Raw genomic sequence first — 23,496 nt, forward strand, 5'->3', positions numbered from 1 at the left:
AGGATAGTTGATGCATGGTATGGTCCAGTCAAAAGCTTACTGTCAAAGGCCATCCCCCCATAAAAAGCTACATTGTTTTGCATCCTTTCATTGTCCTAAACGGGGAAGTCCCCATTGCTTGAGATCACCTGATCAAGACATCCGCACCCCTTTGTTCTCTGTCATTCCCCATTGCAAAATTGTGCAGCATGAAAAGGGCCATTGCGCAGGAAATTTTATTCTGAAAGTTTGCACAGCAAAGATCAGACGTTTCAGACAGAGCTGAACTTTTGTAGAAAATTTAACTGGGGTTAACTGCTTCATTTGTGTAAGTCTCTCACAGTTAGAGCATATCAATTTGGCGTAAAGGATGGACCTGAATGAAGACATATTACGCTACTGGCTCAGATGAAGAAAGCTGAACAGGAAAAGAAGTTTCCGACCTAAATATAAATGCTACAACGGTATTAGTATTGTTCTTTGCAGTGACCCCAAAGACTCAAGTTCCTTCTATTATACATATTCGGTAAGCATTTCGCATTATTTTTTATTAAATTATGACTACAGTTTAAGTTAATGCGACACATCGTCACGTTTTCTCTTCTCATTACCTGGCAACCAACCATCAACCCGACACGTAAGTAGGGGCTTTAATAGATATTTTGTGACTTTCTTACGATGTGGTCACATTTTCACCCAATGATCAACTGAAAGGTAATTCTTATTTATTTTTTACAAACTTAGTAAGTCTATCATTGAAACATAAATACAAATGATGCATTATTATTCAGTGTCGCGTTGAACTTATTGTTGTGCTAATGAATTAATTACAAAAGAAAGGCCAAAAGGACACGATAATTGTACAAAGGTTAAGCAAAACTAAAAAAAATAATTCTGTAATTGGTTGGTAGCCGGATACTTCCATACAAATATGTTTAGAAATACCAAAAATATTTACTTGATCGAGCAAGATTTTATGATGCTGAATTTGAAAACATGCAGTTGGGCACTTATGGAGCAGTTCTGACGAAGGGGCACACGTGTCGTGGTTAACTGGAGAATGCCCAAATGATTTGCATTCAAATTTTGTAAAACGAACGTAAAATCTCATGTTTTAAAATATTCTGAGTTCAATTACAAAAGCAAAAAGTACTTACAAGTAGTGGGGCACTGACGTACATATTTGTGCAGACCGCAGTGGAAAAGATGCCTATCTCTCAATGTACCACGCATGCAAGGAGGTTCTCAGATGTGCATTTATTGTCTGTGTTACAATCACAGGGCTTGTTGTATTTGTGATACAGGTCTGCAGAGATGTTCCACCAAAAAACATGTTATCAATTCATTAGTTCCTGACATGTACATATGTATTTATGCAAAAAACCTCTTTGCCATTCATCTTCTTTCCAAAAAAACATGTTAACAAACCCTTTCCAAGAATTTTGAGAGACTAATGTGGGCACACTCTCTGCAAGTTAAGGGAACCTTTCATTAAAAAATTCATTTTAATTACAGAAACTTCATTAGAGGTGCACTTTTAAAGTTTTTAGGTCTTAAATTAAACTTTGAAGTTTCTATGTTTTAGTTCTTAGAATGCTTGAAAATATATGTTGACTGACAAGGGATTACCAAATTGTTGACTATACTCTGAATAGTCTGTTTGCAATTTATCTTTGGTTTTTCAGACTGTGAGCTAAAAGTAGCTGTCTATAGTCATTCTTCTGGTTGGAAAGGAGAGAGGAAGAGATATGAATGAACCATTCTTGATAGAAGATCAAGGTGCAAACTGGGGATGTTGTTCAGTAGAAAACATCTCATCAAAATCTCCAATTGAAGTTCATATATTGGAGCACCTTCTTGATGTTTGCACCATCTCTAAGCATGCCATTAAAGAACTAACCCATTCATTGATAAAAATTGCATTTCTTCCTGATTCAAGGTAAGTTTGAGGCAATAGTTTTTGTTCAGTACTTATCAAAGTTCTGTATGCAAACCATTCATATTATCATCTCAAGCATATGTGTTTGCTCAAATGTCTTTGGTGTAGATATGTTCAATCGTCATGACCTTGACCTTTTCACGAAGTATTTTCTTCTAAGGCGAGCATTTTGTTGATGTGTCATTTTCTCCTTCATTTGAAATCTGATCAGTCATGCATCTCAAATTTCTAGTTGTTTTGTTTTCATGAAATACTCAAAGCTAAAATTATGCAGAATGCAATGTTTCCTGGCAATGTAACCTGAATAAGATTATGTTAAAGAGGAGGAAATATATGAGAAGATCTTAATTTTATTTCCCTTTATGTTTAGAAAGAGCTTGATAATCTGTTGTGGCCAATATATTGTGCAATCCAGTATGAAAAATTTTGAGAAAAATGTAAATAAAGTGTTGAATGAACCATTGGTTGTCTTGATCAATGGCAGATAATAATAATGATCTTTTTGTGGTCAATGTGAAAACTGAATTCTGCTTTAGGTGCTAAAGTTAGCTCTCTTGGCACAAATTCTCAAGCCTCTTATTGACCACAGAAAAACTTCCTTATCTTCTGTTAAGACTTTAATCTGTAATACTGTCAAGAAGTGTGGTTAATCTTCCTTTGTTTTAATTTTGTTTTATCTGCTTGTTTTCTTGCTCCCATTGATTTTGTTTTATTCCATGTTCACAGTCCAGAATTCTTCAGCTTCACAGAGACATCAGAGGACTATACCATAATTGTAACAAGAGAACATTTTGAAGGTAATTGCATGTTACTTACAGTTTCTCTTTTGATTTAGCCAGCATTTGTAACGTTTATTCTACAAAATTATTCCTGTATTAATTTGCTTTTCAAAAAATAGAATCTCCCACAATTTGCCTATCCCTTAAAAGGCTCCAGTATTGTCTTTTGTTCATCAGACTATGATGCAATATATTACCTTCTTAATCAATCTCCAGTCTCTTATCTTGACCTAAACTACACAGAGAACATATCTGATTGTTAGACTGTTCCATTTGTTTTTAAAAATCCAGTTTAGAGTTTCTATAATATTTTCTATTTGCTTTCTAGAACTACCAAAATGTGAAAAACTGCGAAAATCACCAGATCCTTGGAGAGCTTTGACAGTTTCAGTTGGAGAAATGGGAGCCACAGAGCTTGCTGGCATTAGCAAAATTGCACAGGCTGTCATTTGTCCTCTTGCAGACCAAGAAATCCCTGTTCTGGTATTGTCAACATACCAGTCTGACTATATATTGGTAAGAAAGTCCATCTTTTTGTTGTATTCTTTTGGGGGATCTGTAAATCAATCAATGCCCAATGTTCAAAAGAGATTATGCTGACAATTTAAAACCTTGATACTTATGAAAAACAGAATACTAGGTTTAAATCTTGTATGATTCACTTCGCATTCTTTAATGATGTTAGTTTTCATGTTAAACATGTTGTGAATAATTTGCCTTCTTAAGCTCTCAAATTTCTTCTTTTAATTTGATAATTTTTGCTGGCTGCTTTGTAACTTTCCTACAGATGAAGCTGAAAGTGTCTCTGAGCTGAACTAAATGTTATGATGATATCTAAGGTCCTCCAGAAGATTTTTCTACGTCCAATTTTATAGTGAAATGGCAGCATTTTTATCATTTTAACCAAGAAGTTATTTTAATATCTTTCTTACATTGCAGGAGAGTTTTTTGCACTTTCTGCTTCATGTTAATTTATCTAATCAACTTTTCTGCTGCTAGTTTAATTTGTTAGATGATTGATAACTAATTAAAATAAATTAATAGGTCCCAGGAATTTCAATCAATAAACTTCCATCCAACTGCAAGAATCTTGATTCTCAAATAGGTTTAGCATGATCTCAACTTTCCTTCTGCTATCTAAAGAAGTTGGGTAATGAGTAATTGATTCAAGATATATTAAAAGATCCTATAAATATCTAGTAACAAAAATCCATTCTACTGGAAGTATCTTTGTTCTCTAACAGATAAAAAGTTTTAAAACCCTACACCAATTTTTTTACAGGTGCAGCAACCATTTTTAAAGGATGCAGTTGAATGCTTAGCCACCCACTTCAATGTTTATAATGAATATGATGAACATATCTCGACCTCAATAAATAAGCCTACAATAAGCAAAACACGTGGCCAAGAATGTGGTAAAGCATTTCCAATATTCATATTATTTATTTATGTGTACATTCCCTAGTTACCTGTCAAATGAATTTTACAATAAAAAAGTACATCTTGCTTTTATACCTAAATTTTTCAATCATAAAATTTTGAAATTTTTCAGCTTTGCTGATGCTTACTTGTGTTAATTTCTGCATTTTTTGGTTGACAATTTTATGAAATTTTCTCTTTGAGTTCATATTTTATTGGCTACCTAAGTTAACTTAAAGTGAAATACTTTAGCAAATAATTGTAGCACTTTTTTCACAAACCATTTCCAATTTTGCTTGTTTTGTAGCAAAGAAGCGACCTGAGGTAACATCATTTGTCAGCCCTGACACTTATCAAATAACTGGCCTAGATTCTGCCTTCTTTCCAAGTGTAGTTCAAGTCCTGCTTGAAATGATGTTTTTTACAAGGTAATTTTCTTACCATGCTTGTTTACCTTTGAACACCAGAACTGTGCTCAACCTCAGTTTTGAACCATAGCCACTAGGAGTAAATTAGGCATTTACATGCATAATAATTTACCAGTTATTTTTCTCTTCATCTCAACTATAAGCTCTTATTTTCTCAGCAAAGCAAAGTCAGAACACTTCTTCCACCTATCTATGATTGAGGGGGACATTTCCTTGGTGCTTGACAACAACGCTATTTCAAGGTAGATTTTGTGGTTTTAATTTGTGTTAGCTTTTTGATCATATGATTTTTTGAGAAATTAAGGGGATAAGGTTCGTTTTTGTCAGTCTCGAAAAAGCAAACAAGTCAGTAATTGAATAAGTTGCAGGTAATTGCCAGTGTAGCATTATCAAATATCGCATATAAGGGTTTACTATGATATGCAATATTAGCAACCATTCTATCTAAATCTAATACAAACATGCTGCATTCAGCCCGGATATGTATCAAACTCTTTTATATGTTTTGTAAAGGAGGTTTTCTACTCTCCTAACAGAAACTCCTCAACTGGTCTAGTGGACAAAACTTTTGCATCTGGCCACAGTTGGCAAAATGTAACGTTCTGCCCACTGACTTGAGCCCACATCTCAAATCTCGTGGTATTGAAAGATTAATTGAATTCAGATAAGGGCCAGGATGGGCTAGGTACCGGGGAAAAAAATTGCCTGTTATCAAGTTTATGCAAACATACCTGAATGAAAAACCCAAATCGTTTATTTCAGGTTTCCAATGAATGCCCTTCACACATCATCCGATACAGACTGCTGGCGGATGATCAAAATTGGGGATGCCCCTTTTGATTTTGGTGAGTATTTTGCAATTTCACTAGTCTTCTTTTCTTGTCTTACGAGAAAAAAATTAGCAAGGGATTTACTTTTGCAACCAACTTCTGCTGTTCCAACATAATTTTGAGAAAGCCATACCTTGAAAAATCTTGCTAATTCTTTTACTAACAGATTTGGCAAAAGGCTTTGTATCCAGTTTTCTTGTTGAATTCTTATACTATAGAATAAATTTTCTCAATGACATGTAAAATAATCTTTAAACAAATGCATCTTTTTCCACAACCAATATTCATGTTCGAGCAAAGAAGCTTTTTCTAGAAAAATATTATGTATGTTATGCTTGGAGGGGGAGGGGGGCTTAACATGGTCAAAGGTATGGGGATGTATCATTATTTAAGGGACCTTTTTTATTAAAAGTGAGGAATTATGGGTATCTGTTTTTGAAGTATGTGCGGGCCTATGGGTACTATTTGAAGAATCATGCAGAATTATGGGTCACATTTTTTCAGACATGTGCGGAATTATGGGTCAAAATGTTTTAAATAAAATGGCACATCCCCATCCAAATGACACATCCAACAAAAAGCCTCATTCCACGTCTCTACCTTCTGGCACAAAAATATGTAATGTTAACTTGCATCTGTTACAGAAACGTACGGTGTTGTCGCAAGGGTAGCAGAGCCATTAGCACAGGCTGGTTTGTCTACATATTACATCAGCACATATAATTATGGTCACACTTTGGTAAGAGGAGTTATTTCTTTCCATTCATTTGTCAACATTTCCATGTTCTCCAATATATGTGCAGCTATACACTTCTAATAACTTGTGTTAATTTGCTACTATTGTATCCTAGTTCTGATTTACTATTTATGTATATTATGCTGGTACATATTTCTTTAACCATTTTTTATCCATAACTTAAAACACTTTTCAACTTTTTAATCTAAGTTAAAAAAATGTTGTTGCAGGTGTACAACCAAGACTTGGACCACGTGTTGGCAATTTTGAGAGAACACATTCATCATCAAAATTTCGACGAAGAACCCAGGTAGAAATTATCAAATAGAAGACATTTGGCAACTATAGATAATATCGTAGCTACGACTCCCGGGTTGCTTTTACAGTAGCCTATACAAACTGCGCTTTTTAAACATTAATCGCTACCATACTCCTTACTTTCTATCCGTCAACCTGCTTTTAATCGAGCCTTCAAGAACCGAAAACTTCGAATCTGCCAAATTACGAAATAGCGAGAAATCTTAATACTGAAAGTTCACGCTTTCGAATTGTCGATAAATTGAAATTTTAGAGAATTCCCAAAACGAAACTTTCCTGCTACTGCTTTCTATCATCGCTTTGCCATAAATGGGACTGTTTTACTACTGTGATATTTCCCGTTTATAAACCTGGGAGTCGTGAATTAATGGCTACTGTTAAGCTAGATACAATTGTGTTTAAAAATCACAATAAAGATAAGCCTACTTAGATGTTTATTTTTTAGGAAAATTAAAATCTTATTCCAGCTAGCAGCTAAGTTTGATAAAGCTATGACTTAGATAATAAGTATATTTGTTAAAATCATTAGTATTTTTTATACCCTCACTAATAATGACATCAGCTAAATAAGTCCTTCCATGTTATTGTTAACTGAAGCTACATTCATTCCCACGGCAAAACTACACCATTTCGGAATGGTATTGAAGCAGAGCGAGCCTGTTTGCAGAGACCTAAACTTCAACTCCCTTGATCAACTAGTAGATTCTAACAACTTCTTCAAAACACCAAGCAACCACTGTTCTTTATTTTTGAGGATTTATTTTTGAGGCTGCATATATTGAGGATTTCTATATGGAAAGGGGTATGAAAAAATATAAACAGGGCTATTTAATGACCGTATAATAAATGAGATAATAATAGTTCTATCTATGACCATGACAACAAACCAAAACTCAGATTTTGGGATAGATGGAGGGTCATGGTAGCCAACCTTCTCATAGAAGATGGTACCTGATGATGATGATGATAAATAAGGCTTCTTTGTTTTTCGTGCATCGAATACAACATGCCCATTTCCAAGTTGCCTCCATTTTTAGAAAAGTTTGCAGTGCAGATGTTAATTGTTTTATGCTTTGATGATAGTCTATTAATATTGCTATGTTACTTTCATTAGTTAAAAACGTTTTTGCAAGTAATATCTGTGATAATTTGACAGATTGAACAAAGGGGATTGTGCAGCTCAATCACCTGCTTACAAGAACTGTACTATAGATTAATTATTACTTATGATTTATATCATAGTTTATCAAATTTGATAAAATCAAATGACAAATGCCCTTTGAGCTTTCATGAAAAATACTTGCAATTTTTAGATAGAGAATCGATGCTAGTTTAATCTTATACCAATGTCAATATTATATTTGTAAAAGAAAAGATCAACTTCAAGACTTGTCTAGACAAGCAAAATAGAATACTTTGATTAAAACGTTTATTAGAGATTAGAAAGTATGTGAGGGCAGGTATTGGAAACAAGTTTATTTTTATTAAATATGCTCTTAACATAGATCCAGATTTTTGCGAAATTCTTTTTAGCAGTCTAGGGTTTGGAAAAAAAACTGCTTACTTGGTGCAAACAGTACCAAAGTATCATACTCCAAGTTAACTCTAAGGCCAGATACAAACATCAAATCCCAATCTTTGTGTTGTTTCATGTTTATGTGTATTATTCTTTGTGTTTATATGCATTCTTGTTCAATATATAATGCTCGCTAAATCTTTAGATAAATGTCCCCAGTAAACCGATTAACTGACTGGAAACCGAAATCAGGAAAAGGTTTTTCTGCAAGAAATATAATGTAAAGGTCAATTATCTAGAACATGTCGGTTTTAAGCACAAACCATAATGCATATGTTTCAGATAATTGGCAGAGCCCCGTCGCCTTTTTCAACTAGCAGGTACTTCTTCGAGATACTTCTGAGATACAACTTTCGATATCTTTCTCCATTTTTTACATAAGCAAACCTGAAACTATGCAATTGCATCTTGGAATCAGACCAAATAAAATTTGTTTTTCTACCATCAGTAATAAATACATAGCAATGTAACTTTTCAAAAGTTTTGTTAACGATGGTTAACGATGGTAAACGATGGTAATCGGTGGTTAACGATGGTTAGTAATAGTTAGCTCCAAGCATTTAATCATTTTATTTTTTGATAATTATGTGATAAAAGTAAAAAGCTCATTTTGTATTTCAAATCCAATCCAATATTAGATACTATTTTTTTTGCTGGTTTATTGTTTGGTACAGACACGAAATATAGAAAAAAAAATTTTTAGAAAACTTTACAGCGCTGATTTTTGTTCCGCGAAATAGGAAATTTCCCAAAGACCAGAAGAAAGCTTACTGATACCAAGTGAGTAGAAATAATTATATCCAATTAATCAATGAAAAGATATATTTTCTATAACCAAACATTGAATTGAGTGTTTTTGTTTTATTGCGCTATAGTTGATAAAACTTGGCATTTGTATCCTCTTGCAGACACTAAAATTTCTCCTACGTTAAATGGTAGAAATTTGTTCTAATTTCTTTAAGATGAATCTGCACGTGGGCAAGGAATTTTAAAAACGATGTTTCTTTTTCTCTGTGCTTAAAGCTTAGAATGAATTTCGGTTGCATATTGGTAAAAAATCCAACAATTTTCGAATTCAAAAAAGGTTAAAGACGTTTTGTTTTTGTTAAGTCAACAATTATTCCCAAAGCATGATTCCTAGAAGAACCGCTCTTCGAATATTAACCTAGGTTCAGCAACACCTCTAATTGTGAGCCTTGCAGACTCAAATGGTTTACCTGTGATCTATTTAGCTGCTCTCAAATGGTCTATTTAGTTGCTCTCATACCTTGTGTTGTTTACCAAAAACTCAAAATTTGATTTTTGAAGTACCAAATGGATTCATTGCCAAGCAATGTTATACACCGTAAATTCTCATTTTAGCCCCCCCTCTCAATTAAGCCCCTCTCTTATCAGCCCCCCATTTTCAGAAGGAAAAATTTAATTCTTCATCTCTCAATTTAGCCCCCCCCCCCCCCCACTGATGCTGAAATAAGTAAACTTGACAAAAAATTCAGAAGGCGAAATGGCCCAAGAAGATATTTTAGAATAATTGATGACGATGACGATGACAATATTATTGATATAGAAGGCTGATTCGATGTTTTTTATTTGGCAAATAACAAAAAACTAGTTTTACCATTAAATGTGGTTGTTTGTAACAATATATTTATCAAGCCCCCTCTCTCAATTTAGCCCCCTTTCTCTTATAAGCCCACCTTTAAAGTGCTGAAAAGCAATAAGCCCCCCAGGGGGCTAAAAAAAATTTGCGGTAGATACAGCTACAGTCATCTGGAGGGGGGAGATAGGGGTCATATGGAGGGGATGGCGGAGTCTACTTTTCCCCTCCCTTTTCATTTGAATTGCCTCAGTCTCATTTCGAGGTTAGCTTTATTACAAATTAAAAATGTTTAGCCAAGTTTTTATGTCAAAATTTTCGAAGAAAATGATTTAAAAAGGTTACAAAGCCCATGACTCATCCTTTCATCTGGATAAGGTCAAATAGATTAACCTAGTGATATCTGAGCTGAAAAGCTGTTCTGTGTGCCAATTCATTCGCAAGAAACTTCACATCGGAGGATTTCCACTGTCTTTTTGAGGTTCCTCGAATTTCATTAAAGCTTTCTTTGCTATTGTAATTTTTATTTGATAATATTTATATACTCAAAACTTCCCGACAAAATCACGATTGAATGATAATATCTGAAAATCTTCAATGATTGCCGAAAGTCCCCCTGTCTGTTTTAATTTGAATATGGCTATCTTAGAAATATGACAGCTAGCCTGGACAGAGGGGTGGGAACTGCGCTGATTTGATACACAGATAGAAAGCAATTTGAGTGACGTAATCATGCTGTAAATAAAAAGCATCAAATTTGAAGCTGGATTTGGTGAGGTGTTAATACCTCGAGATGTTATAAGCGCCCAAATTTGTCAAAGAAGCGAATGCACGTACACCCGAAAAATGAGCATATTTTCAACTTTCAAGGCACCACAATTTTTGTTTTTCTAGACTGAAATTATAAAGTATAATGGCTTAATAGGGGTGCTGCAGAAGGGGGCTCTTTGTCGGTTTCTCGGTCCTGGTTTTGGTGCGCCTGTATTTTAAACATTGTGTTTTTTAGAATGTGAAGTTTTTTATACGAAGAATATCGGTCAATACAAACTTTAGACCAACAACCCCTCCCCCCTCCCTCCCCCCATTATTGTTTATGATACACAGGTGTCACAATTAATAGAGTTTGATGACCTCACGCATAGTGTAATCAACTCAGATATTGCAATATCCCCTTGAGGGATTATGCAATAGTCTATTGTATATTGCAAAATTGCAACAATGATACTGTAGAACCGTTGCTATTAAACCAATTACTGTTGGAACAATAAATTTATATGACCTTCATCCCTTTTGATTTGCATGTCTTTGAAAAACTTTATTAATTTAGGTGCTTCTCATTCGCTTAATTTGGAAGCAGATAGATTCCTTTATGGCACCTGCCCTTTTTGTTTGGCATTGCGGATCATGTTTTGTTTGTCGGTGTATGTGCTAAATAGCATTTGTTTTGTTTTATATATGTTATTTGATAAATATAACAAATCAAGCATCTTGACTTTGGTCTCTAGGAAAGTCATCGCTTGTGATTGAACTGCTTGTCTTGTGGTATGATAAAGAGAGGGTAACCGATTGATGAAAAGAACAGAGGGATATAATAAAGATACGTTTTCAGTCCGCATTGATACATACAAGCACATTCGGACGAACATATGGAGGTTTGTGCAGTTCATATTCCTTGAAACAATTTTTCTCTTAATTGACTGCACATCTTGTTAAGCAGTATTATTACATCGTCTCCAATATTGAAAGTTAAATTGTAAACCAGTTGAATACTTGCCTTTTATGACTGAAATGACGTTTTAAGAGAAATTATGGTGTTATATGTAGAATGCAGCTTCATTTATAACTCGAGGTAAATGACCTGGACGAGCTTTCTCTTTGGAAGAAATTGCAGAGGAAATAAAAGACTCTTTCCCAGGTTGAGTGACATATTTAAAGAGAGACATTCCACAAATTGATACCTTTTACGTAACTGTTTCCTTGTAAACTCATATCAACCTGGTTATGTCTAAATCTTTGAACATCAATTAATGAATAGATGTTTCTTCAAATATAAATATGTAGTTTTCTTTGATGGTTGTGAAGATAATGCAGTGTGCCAAAGTAGAAAGTTCTATGACGAGTTTGTTTTCAAAGTGTTCGAGCTCTATTAGTGTCCTCTTGATAATATATGCACCTTTTCAGGTAGCGAGTGTGATGACAGATTTTTTTTTCTCTCTAAGGTTTTAAGGTAAATTCTTAGAAAAATGAGTCCAATGAATTGCCTTTTTTTCTACTTCAGTTACAAACTCAATTTTCTTCCGTAAAAATTGCTTTGACTTTTTCAAGTATCTGCAACGATCTCGACTCGATGTTCGCGTTCCTTGCTTTGCCTCTAGTTTAGTTCCGCTTGCCTTCGTTATATGCTTCAGTACAGGCCACTGGGCTGCTATACAACGCAGTTTTTTGTATCGGGACGAATATCAACCAAGATTTCTGTAGTATGAAGTTCAGGCTCGTCACTAGCTATTTTGCCCAAGAGGGGTCCCCAAGTCCCATTTTCTGAAAAATTTGTTGAGCCATCCTTTATTTACCAACAAGTTTGGAAATTTGCATTAATTTTTTTCATAGGGGGTGTCAGCTCACACGTCCCCTTACAGCGACGGGCGTGATGAAGCTGTACCATGCATAAACCTATATGGAGCAAGTATGCTATAGGATACGAAATGGCCTGAAAATCGGCAAATGATTTGACATTGCAGCTTCATGGTGGTTGATTTCAGGACAACTTAAGCAAAGCATTTTCCAACATTTCAAGACGTTAAAAAAGGCTCCAAGAATTCTTAAGCTAATCTTTAAATGCAAACTTTTATGTCTCTGTTATACCTTCACACAAAGTCAAGTAACCCCCAACAACTGCATTCTCCCTACACTTTTTTAGAGAAGATTGACGTGAAAACCCTCTTCCATGTCTTTCAAGCTTGTTCTAGAAACGCTTTTCTAAAGGGGGTGAAATAACAAACTAGTCTACTTTGAATTGAAATATCTGTTTTATTCATAAGAACCCATTTATTCAACTTTCCCGCCCCGAAGTTAAGTCTATCGTCAAAGTACTAGCTCGAACAAATGTTTGCTTACAAAGCTAAAAGTGGTTGTGGATTTGATTAGTGTTGGTAAGCAGAAATGCATGGGATCTCTCCTTTCTTTACTCTCCGTGATCATGTCAAGACAAAAACATAGCTGCATTAACGATAAGTCATTTTGGCCCTTTCCAACTTAAGTCCCTCGTCTTTAGTTCCTCGTGTGAATCGGATTACTTTAATGGCCTATTTTGAAAGAATAATGACGGAATATCTACCAGAACTGCCTTTTCAGAGTAAATTTCAAGTTAAATGCATTAACTTTTGACAGAGGTGAAGACTGATTCTTTGTTCGTTATCTTTGCTGTTCTGGTGATCGCAAAGCGGAGTGACACATATTATCTTGCATCGAATTCCATTTTTTCAATCTGGTATCTCCTCTTTAAACAACATAGTGTTGGTTTGTTATCAACTTCAACGGTGAAGTGTCTCTGCGTAATTGATCGTTTGGTTTCCCCACTGACTTATTCTTCCAATACACAAGCATTTCTGAATATCTACTGACTTACTCGTATTACCATAGCAATTCTTGCAGCGTTTCTTTTGCTGTGCCGTTGCCAGCCTGCCAGCAACTCAGGGCATCGTTACAGCATAGATAAAATATTTCTACCAACGAACTGAATACAGGAAGAACACATTTTGCTGCAAGAACATTTTTAAATGTAGAGGGGCTCAATCTACCGTTTAATATTTTCAAACTTGGTTAGCTAAAAATGTTTCTAGACATTTTCCAGGGGTTTTACAGTAATAGTTTAAGGTTTTCCTGATCAGACCGTAAAGTTTCTTGCGAACGAAATAGATTTTTAAGAAAAGGCCGAACAGTTTCTTATAAGATAAAAGATTGGCAGGACAATCATGAATAGAGAAAAATTTGTACATTTTGACAGAAAGTAAATAGCTTTTACTAAGTCTTCTATATCCAATAATTTCCAGGCTAGTTTTTTCCGGAAAACTTTTTCTTGCATTTATTTTGTTTCACAAGTTTTGCTTACAATAAACAGTATAATATGGAACTGGATAAAACTATGGCTTGACAGTTTCTTATACATGTAATTATTGCTAATAAATACTTTGAAAAAAATCAGGCTGCAGTTTCTTATAGAATAGAGTTTTTAATATTCGGATGTTAACTGTATGTATGACCGATTCAAAGCAAGAACATTTCTTTAAGAGATCATCAAAATGGCGATTATATGCTATGTATGATTATTTCCTTGACAACCGTGTGTTTCTTCATTTCCTTGACAACCGTGTGTTCCTTGACAACCGCGTGTGTCTCTATAATTTCTTTAGTTTTTTATGGTACACCACTTTCGTTATAAAAAAAGGTGCATCTCATATTATCTCAATGTGGTCATTTTACATTGGTAGTCTTTCTAATGTTGCCATGCCATTGCAAAATACGAGGCCATTTAACACGAAGGAGGCTTTGTCATAATGCCAGCTGTCTTTCTGTTATCATTAATCCCTACTGGTTTATCAGAACGTATCTGCAACATCATCTTCATTCTGCATTCCGAAAAGTAATCCCCAGACAATATGAAAAGATGGCATTGTCATTTCTATATCTCTTCTACTTATCAGATAATGAATGCAGCAGAATTCAACTGGTATCTAAGAAGGCAGATGTTTCCAATGCAATGCAAACGCTTTCATAAGCTGCAGTTCAAATCATTGTTCAATGATATCCCGAAAACTAATAAGAGATTTTACATGTTTGTTTATTTTTCTCTGAAATCTCGACCTAAACTCAGTTTTGCTAATAACCCTTTTCACAAAGTGCAGAGCTTTCTGCATATTGTAATAAACTGAGATAAAAAGATTAGTTCATCCAAAATAATTAATTTTACGTAAACGTAAGGGAATTAAAAAGTCAGTTTTGATAGGGTTATGAATAAGCATTTTTCCCATGAGTATACAGTCCTGTTAATCGAACAGCTCCTCAGAGGATATGTTAGAACACAGTTTCATTCCTTTGGGTATTATTAACGCAAATACCGTACTGCCCTTGTATACCTAAGTTAGATGTGCAGTGATAAACACTTTGCGTGTGGATAAAACGGTTTTATGCAGTGCCAAAACCGTTTATAGTCATGTTCATGCATTTTTCACAAGTTTCAAATTTTATGGACAATGACACAGAATTTTGTTGTCTTGAGTATACCTGATGAGAAAATAAAGGGCGTGGCCAGCGAAAATTTCTTTGGGGGTCCGCCCTCTTCTCATTTCACATTAACGTCAGCCATGAAGCATCACATGCTAGGGTTCTAGAGTCCAATTTTTCAATACTGGCACTTGTGCTTGCGGCTCATTTTATATTCTTGCACTATAAGCGTCTCTCCGGATATGACTCCCCCCCCCCCCTCCATATCTTGATCTTTGTCATCATTCCCACAACCTGATCCTCACTCTTTCTAAGGTTTACACTATTGGTACTATGGCAAGATTCAATTCAATTTTTATTCAATTCAATATCATTTTAATCTTAATTGAATTCATTCAAATTATCAAGGCTATTCTTAATAAATAAAAGCATTTCTGCGCTGTTTTACCGGTGCTCACTCAAACGGCTTCAAATCTGGGTTTTTGTCAGTAACTACCAAATTCATTTGTTTTGAAGTGACTTCTAAATCTCTTGTTATTGATTTGCTGTATTTTGGCTTCTCTGTTTGTGTTGCTGATTTGCAAGAATTTACTTTATTTACAAAAACATATATGCAAAATTTGATTTCTCTTCACAATACACCAAGCTTAAAAAAATATCTAATTACTGGTTTTACCTTCTCATTGCAGTAAGCGATTACTGCAAGCCTGTTTCATATTTAGAGATTAGCATGTTTGTAGAATCCATCTAAGATTAAGTTCCTGTTTTGCCGGTGGAGTTTTATCTTTTCAGAGACTTCGTGAAATATTAATGACCTGTTTACTTTGCTAAATAGGTGTGAGAAATGATCATTTGATACCAGGTCGTAGAAGATTGGACAGTCATCTGTCTCTACTTCTGAAGTCTTTTAAAAGTCTTTTACTTTTGAGGTTTCCACTTCTTAAGAGTAAGGTGCAATTTTTCTCTTCTCTAGGCCAAAGTAAGCCAGGCTGGTGAACAAGACTTAGATATTTGAGGTATGTTCATAAGTTCTCTATTGCATTTCAGCAATAATTACATTAATCTTTTTTACATATTCTCCTTGTATGAAAGAATAATTATTTTGATTTTCGCTTTAAGTTCTTTGGCATCTTGTTCAGCTGTTTTTCATGGAGTTTCAATTGCTTAGCAAGCTGAAATGTCAACTTGGCTTCTAGAGTTCAAGCTTTGGTCACCTCTTTTATATTAACGGTTATGCTTTGGTCATCAACATTAACGATTAGTCTTACTTGACGATTCACGTCCATTTGTGCACATGGTCAACGTCGCTCGTCTTTTTAACAGGCATCGAGACGAAAGATGTTCAAAATTGCCTAAATTAATACTATTGCCATTTTTAAAGATATTCAGTCTGATTTTTTGTGTGGGTTTGTCTCGTACTTGGCAATTTTTATGCCAACTGCATTACTTTCAACGAAAAAGGAATATCTCTCGACTTCTGCCATTTTTATATCACGTCTTCATTTTTTCACAACTTTTTTGCTGATTCAAATTGAATTATACCCTATATGATACCCTTCATTTGCTTTCAATTTGGCTCAAAATTTTGGAAGTTCAGTAAAAGAGAATGAAAAAGTGGTTAATTTTATATCAAATTCGTGTTGATAACTGTCTTACAGAGACACCCCTGTCCAAGATTCTTTGGTATGTCCGAGATTTTTATTTGAAGCACTACTTTAATTCAGTCAAAAAGCGTTGAAATGCTGTTTTCATCAATGAATAAGAAAATTTTCATCTAATGATGAACGTTTTTGACGATAAAAATTATTCTTTCTTTGTTTCCTTTTCAAAAGGATCACATTTCCTTGAGCCATTCTCATTCATATACTGTCGTCGTTTCTTTCTGTGAACAAGTAATTTACTTTAAAAACTTTGTAACGCACACATTAGAAGCTGGTTTTTACAAAAGATATATCTATTCATGTTTCTTGATTCTTATAAAAAAAGCAATAAGTTTTATTAGGGAATATTTTAATCTCTTATAATTATCATATTCATTCTAAATTCATTTCTGGGTTGGTGAATATGTTCTCAGACCTGGACTCATTCTTGCTAATACTGCATCTTTCTTCGTGAATTTCGTTGCTTTTGCCGACTTTTCTTTTTTTATTGTTTAAAATATTTGACAGCCATTCATTTTTTGTTTCTAATTATCGGTAATAGGGTAAAATGAGAAAAATGATATGTCAGGCAGTGCTCGAACAAATTGAAAATTTCGTTATTTTGCAGTTGGGTAACTGAGATCATTTGCGATTATTGTCATGGTGATCACAGTTGATCATGGCAATCACAATCTATAGCGATTACCTGAGTCTATTGCGATTACATAATATTGACATTACAGGCTTTTGCTTTCAAAGTATATTACGATTACATTGTATTGCGATAAAAGTATATTACGATTACATTATATTGCGATTAAGGTTTATCACGATTACATTATTTTGGATCAAATGACCGCCAATTTTTTTCAAGCTGCCGTTTTATAGCTGTTTTTCTATTCTGTTTGCTAAATTTGCCTACTAGAAGGAATTTTTATCGAATTTTATTACAAGAAAAGATTCGAAAGGATATGCAAAATTAGACTGGAATCTTTTATGAAAGCATTATTTTTTATGTTTCCTTCTTGTAGGCATAATGTGTTTGTTTATAGTAAATATTTGTTGTTTGAGTTCAATGAATTCGCTTGCGTGATATTTCGCGAGCGGCCGGCCGATGAAACTGCAAAGGAGGTGCTAAAGTTGAAGCAAGTTTTGCAAAAATACTTATTCTTTAGAAATAACACATGCTGTTTTTGTTTGATGTACGGAATAGCAATGCATTTGCTTTCCTTTATGCATTTTCAAGCTGTTTGTGTTGTTTTTGTTTTAAAGCTGTTGCGATGGGATCTAAGGTTTCCTAATTTTTCTCTACAATAGCAAATGGTTTGAAGACTGAAAGTTCTTCTTGATTCATTGCGATTTATTGCTTGCAACTTTCATGGTACTTGGAAGCTATACATTGCAAGGGTGCATCCAGCCATAAACAGGACACTGCTGTCTCGTCTTTGCAACCATTTCGATTGGCCTGTAGCTGCTATACGCAATCCGATAATCAGTACCACAGGTAATGAACTTTCTATATTATCCTTAGCCTTATTACCAACCTTGTGGAATCAAACTACATTTAAGACGTTTAGATTTGCATTGGAACAATATGGCGCTCAACTGCTCAAATGTTCCTTTCGTGAACGGCTCATGCTTCAATTCTACAAGTCTGCCTCTTACAACTGCAGCAACCACAGCAGCGACTGCTCTTAATGACAAGCAGAAGATCAGGATTGCGATTTACGTTCTAAGTATAATCCTAAGTTGGATCGGGAACTCCTTAGTCATTCTGGTGTCCGTATTGAATCGCCAATCTTTATCGCCTTGTAGAATCCTAATGGCGCATTTGGCCGTAACCAACCTACTGTTTTCAATAAGGCTACCGTTTCAAATCCGCCTTGAAGTGAATGGCTACGTATGGGAATGGGGCCGTTTCTATTGCAAGGTGATGCACGGGTTCAATTCTGCTTCTCTGCTTGCATCGATAGAAACTGTCACAGTGATCGCTATTGAAAGATATCGCGGCATTTCAAAGCCATACGCTTCTAAATGGTCCAACAAGAATATCATCATCAGCATTTTGATCGTATGGGGAATCGCCCTTTTAACGTATTCTCCATACATGTACTACTTGGAGATACGCGGCATCTACTGCAGCGATAGTTACCCATCTCTCGCCGTGGAACAAGCATACTCGGTGATAATATTCATATTTCGTTACGTCATACCTTTGGGAATAATGTCCTATTGCTACTTTAAAGTTGGACTGGTGATCCACCGTCGGCCCACTCGTGTTTCAACGCACCAAAATAAAGCGACAGAAGTCAACCGAAAGCGCGAAAATATGCGAATCATTCAAATACTTGTCGTAATTGTTGTCGCATTTGCGATATTAACGGCACCACTATCCATCTGGTGGCTTTGGTACGTTTTCGGAGGAACAGACAGTGCCGTCGCACTTGATCTCGTCGGGTTTTTTGTCATTTCTTTTCTGTATCTGCACAGTGCAATCAATCCTGTTATTTACGGGATAATGGATAAAAAGTTCAAGAAAGGAGTTCGAGAACTTTTTTCGTCCTGCTTCAAGAATCCTGAGACAAATGGAAGCGTTACGAATCAGCAAAGGGTGGTGACATTCGTGTCTAAAGTTTAAGTAGAACTTACTTGGAGATCTTTACTGCCTTTAAAGGCAGTGTGTCGCGCTGTTCATTTTGTTGAATTTCGAGGGTTCTCAAAATGAGAGAAGTGAGACAAATTAGAACAACTCATCGTTAGCATCATTAAGCGTCCTTTGTTACGAAATGAAAACTCACTGAAATAAAAATGTTGTTCTTTGTTTCGATAAACCAATGAACGGCGCGACGTACTGCCTTTGAGTGCAACTTGGATTATTGTGATAATGTGACACAAAACTCCAATACTTCGTCCATGATGAATATGCCCTACAATTTTGGGATAATTAAAGCAGACACGAAGAGACGGGTTCCTAAAATAGACTCAAGAAGGGTACCTTTTTTTCGTTAGTTATCTTCTATATTGAGCTAGAGTTAAGTGTACAGAAATCAGATCTGTTACAACAGTTGGACGAGGAGAACTGATCCAGAGAAAAATATGACAAAATTTAGTCCAACAAGATAGTGAAAACTAATTTCGCCTCTTCTCCCATCTCGCCACATCTTCTTAAGAATAACTAGTCCATGAATTGGAATGAATGAGGCAGACAAAGGACAACATAACGTCAGCACCATAGCTATGGCATTAATTATATTTCTTCAATGCAGTAAATTCAAGCATAAAATGGGTATATAAATAATTTTAGTTTAAATGAGATTAAAAGTGTTCAACTGACGCCAGTGAGGAGTAAGTGTTGATCTTCAAACATTGTGTAGCTGAAGCGGATTTGTTCTTGCTACTTTGCGTATTCTCATATGAAGATAATTGTTGCTTGAAGGCAATCGCTGTCAGTATCAGCCAATCAATATGCATGTGAGTGGCGTCACGCTCACTAATTGGTCAATTTTTGATTGACAGGTTGCTGAAGCCCTTTGTTAAGACGGGTTTCCACTTGCTTTGCTCTGGCCTCGCGATTGAGCGAATGCACTTAAACCATACGCAAGACACTTTTACCAAAGTCGCACTTATTTTAATTGAAGCCAGCTTTCACACTGGCATCTTAGAGCCTCTTCTAACTAGTTATTTTGCTAGCTAAATTGAAAAACTAAGTAGTTTACCCAATAAGCGATAAATAATCATTTGTCTTCGTTGTGAACTTAAATGGCTTTTGTGATGCATACCAGTGCAATCCTTTACGCTCATTATTAGCTCATTTTTCATTAAAGCTTAACAATTCCTAGTTTGCCCATCGTCATCTGCTTAACATGTCATTGTTTCAATTATTTCATGCTATGGACTCAATGCTTTTTTTCATGTATTTTCTACCCTTTAACATTCTTCAAAAAATTGTAATCTTGGGTCCGTTGACATTCATTTTTGCCATACTAGAGAGAGACTGAATTGAGGTTAACAATAAAAATTTATTATATCTCTGTGCTGATGACATAGTTATAATTGTGAATTGAAATGTTTCTTTAGAATTTTTCATCATATATTTCTGCACTCACCCCTACATATTCCACAAGGCAGATTAAAGTTTCAATTTAGGTATTGTATACTTGAACCATAGACTATGCTTGAACAAATAAGCATCTCTTCGAATCGTATTTTCAATCTGGGATGTCCAACATGAAATTTGCTGTCAAGACGTAATACATTATGATTATACAGTTTTATGCCATTAAGAGCTTAAGTAAGAAATATAACCTGTAGAAGAAAACCTGTCACAAACTCATATATATATATTAATTTTTACACCTAATGTCCATTTTGGCGTCTCCTGATACTTTCAAATCTCTTAACTGAGATATCTTTATAAAATGCATGCATCTATGAGTGCATCTCTAAGATACATATTCAAATAATACGTTATTTTCTTGGCTAGTGACTAATTCTGCGACTTTTTGCGACACAGTTAAAAATAATCTTTTATCTATACCATAGTTAACTAAGCCTTTGGTACAGAAAAATTGCAACAGAAGATTTCTGCTGTGATTTTCATCGTATATAATGAAAAAGTGTCTCCATGATGGCAACGTAAAAAAGTTTTCTACGAGGTTGTTTTTTTCAAAGTTATTGCAAGTTCGCTTCCAAAGCATCTTGTAACGTCTGTTGTTTCTATAACATAAGAAGAACCAAAAGATGCTTAGAACTCGGTATTTCTCTGTTATGCACAATTTTCATGCTTCAACAGGAACTTGAAAATTCTTTCCTTAAAGTATTAAATTTTTGGCTAAGTAATTATCGCCAGTCCTTACGATTCTGAATTTGACTTCCCTTCTGCAACCAAGGCCTTGTTAAAATTGCCGACATGCCTAGAAGCCGATTCGTTGTTGTTAGTTGTGTGCGGGGTGACGTTTTTCCTGCTCTGGCGACGAAACTTACAAATATCCAAAACATCAGACCTGAATTTGCCATCCATAATGAAATAGACTATTGGATTAACGCAGCTATGAAGATAAACCATGGTCGCAAGTATTTCTGTTATTTGCATTGGACTGTCCGTTGACTTGAATAGTTCAAAATCATATAATAACCACCAGATTGAGGCTGGCAACGTCATGACTGCAAAGGCAATTACCATTACTACAAGCAATCTAACTATGCGTTTATCATCTTATCTCCTTCTCTTTTGTTGGGCAATATGCTCGCCGATTTTTGGGCGCTTTCTTATAGCATGTACGATCTTGGAATAGCACCAGCCTATGATAGACAATGGCAGGATATACTTTATGACAACCAGTGTTATAATGCCTACGTCACAACCTCTTTTTCGTGCTAACGCGAGATAGGTGTGACAGTTTTGAGTTAGTTGAATTCACGAGTTGAGTCGAGTCGAGTTTACGAGTTATGGAGTTTACAACAGAGTTTTGAGTTATTGCTTTAATAATGTAAATAGTTGTTATGTTTATGAAAATGAGATAAAACCAAGTTCAAGCTCATCTTTGCAGCCCACGTCTTACAATCCTCACAAGACATGGCGCCCAAGCGCGAGGGCATATTTGCAGATGAAGTTTGAACAGAGTATTCGAGTAAACAAACGAGAAAGATGACGACCGAGTCTACCAACGACGATCAATTAAGAGGCTGATTCAAATTCGACGAGGAAATCGTTCCGTTGTTACTAAACTAGAGAATGAAGTTTCGTCAATAATTTCGAGAATTAGTGCCAGTGAAGCTTCTAGGAATTCAGCTACAAAGGCTAACTTATTAGCAAGAGTCGAGTCTATTTCAACATCCCTGAAGCAGAAACATCAATACATTACGGAGTTGAACGAACAAATAATCAATAAAATTTGTTTTTCTACCATCAGTAATAAATACATAGCAATGCAACTTGTCAAAAGTTTTGTTAACGATGATAAGATGATAAACGATGGTAATCGGTGGTTGACGATGGTTAGTAATAGTTAGCTCCAAGCATTTAATCATTGTACTTTTTGATAATTATGTGATAAAAGTAAAAAGCTCATTTTGTATTTCAAATCCAATCCAAAATTAGATGCTATTTTTTCTGCTGGTTTATTGTTTGGTACAGACACGAAATATAGAAAAAAAATTTTTTAGAAAACTTTACAGCGCTGATTTTTGTTCCGCGAAATAGGAAATTTCCCAAAGACCAGAAGAAAGCTTACTGATACCAAGTGAGTAGAAATAATTATATCCAATTAATGAATATAAAGATATATTTTCTATAACCAAACATTGAATTGAGTGTTTTTGTTTCATTGCGCTATAGTTGATAAAACTTGGCATTTTTATCCTCTTGCAGACACTAAAATTTCTCCTACGTTAAATGGTGGAAATTTGTTCTAATTTCTTTAAGATGAATCTGCACGTGGGCAAGGAATTTTAAAAACGATGTTTCTTTTTCTCTGTGCTTAAAGCTTAGAATGAATTTCGGTTGCATATTAGTAAAAAATCCAACAATTTTCGAATTCAAAAAAGGTTAAAGACGTTTTGTTTTTGTTAAGTCAACAATTATTACCAAAGCATGATTTCTAGAAGAACCGCTCTTCGAATATTAACCTAGGTTCAGCAACACCTCTAATTGTGAACCTTGCAGACTCAAATGGTTTACCTGTGATCTATTTAGCTGCTTTCAAATGGTCTATTTAGTTGCTCTCATACCAGGTTACCTTGTGTTGTTTACCAAAAACTCAAAATTTGATTTTTGAAGTACCAGATGGATTCATTGCCAAGCAATGTTATACACCATAAATTCTCTTTTTAGCCCCCCTCTCAATTAAGCCCCTCTCTTATCAGCCCCCCATTTTCAGAAGGAAAAATTTAATTCTTCATCTCTCAATTTAGCCTCCCCCCCCACTGATGCTGAAATAAGTAAACTTGACAAAAAATTCAGAAGGCTAAATGGCCCAAGAAGATATTTTAGAATAATTGATGACGATGACGATGACAATATTATTGATATAGAAG

General features: G+C 35.0%; 2 protein-coding genes across 2 annotated transcripts; both read left to right on the forward strand.

Annotated features, from left to right (window-relative positions):
- The first annotated feature begins 207 nt into the window (after positions 1–207).
- LOC135683411 (cytosolic arginine sensor for mTORC1 subunit 2) lies at positions 208–7,940 on the forward strand. Its single transcript, XM_089109455.1, has 10 exons — positions 208–505; positions 1,665–1,918; positions 2,645–2,715; positions 3,026–3,213; positions 3,980–4,112; positions 4,424–4,544; positions 4,703–4,786; positions 5,307–5,389; positions 6,019–6,113; positions 6,341–7,940. The coding sequence occupies exons 2-10, from the start codon at positions 1,728–1,730 to the stop codon at positions 6,422–6,424; spliced, it is 1,050 nt and encodes a 349-aa protein (XP_088965581.1). The 5' UTR covers positions 208–505; positions 1,665–1,727; the 3' UTR covers positions 6,425–7,940.
- A 10,019-nt stretch (positions 7,941–17,959) lies between these two features.
- On the forward strand, positions 17,960–20,361 carry LOC135683072 (galanin receptor type 1-like). Its single transcript, XM_089109456.1, has one exon. The coding sequence runs from the start codon at positions 18,056–18,058 to the stop codon at positions 19,097–19,099; it is 1,044 nt and encodes a 347-aa protein (XP_088965582.1). The 5' UTR covers positions 17,960–18,055; the 3' UTR covers positions 19,100–20,361.
- Positions 20,362–23,496: the final 3,135 nt, after the last annotated feature.

This window comes from Rhopilema esculentum, chromosome 7 (assembly GCF_057945365.1).
Source record: "Rhopilema esculentum isolate cy_ngs chromosome 7, ASM5794536v1, whole genome shotgun sequence".
NCBI classification, from domain to species: domain Eukaryota; kingdom Metazoa; phylum Cnidaria; class Scyphozoa; order Rhizostomeae; family Rhizostomatidae; genus Rhopilema; species Rhopilema esculentum.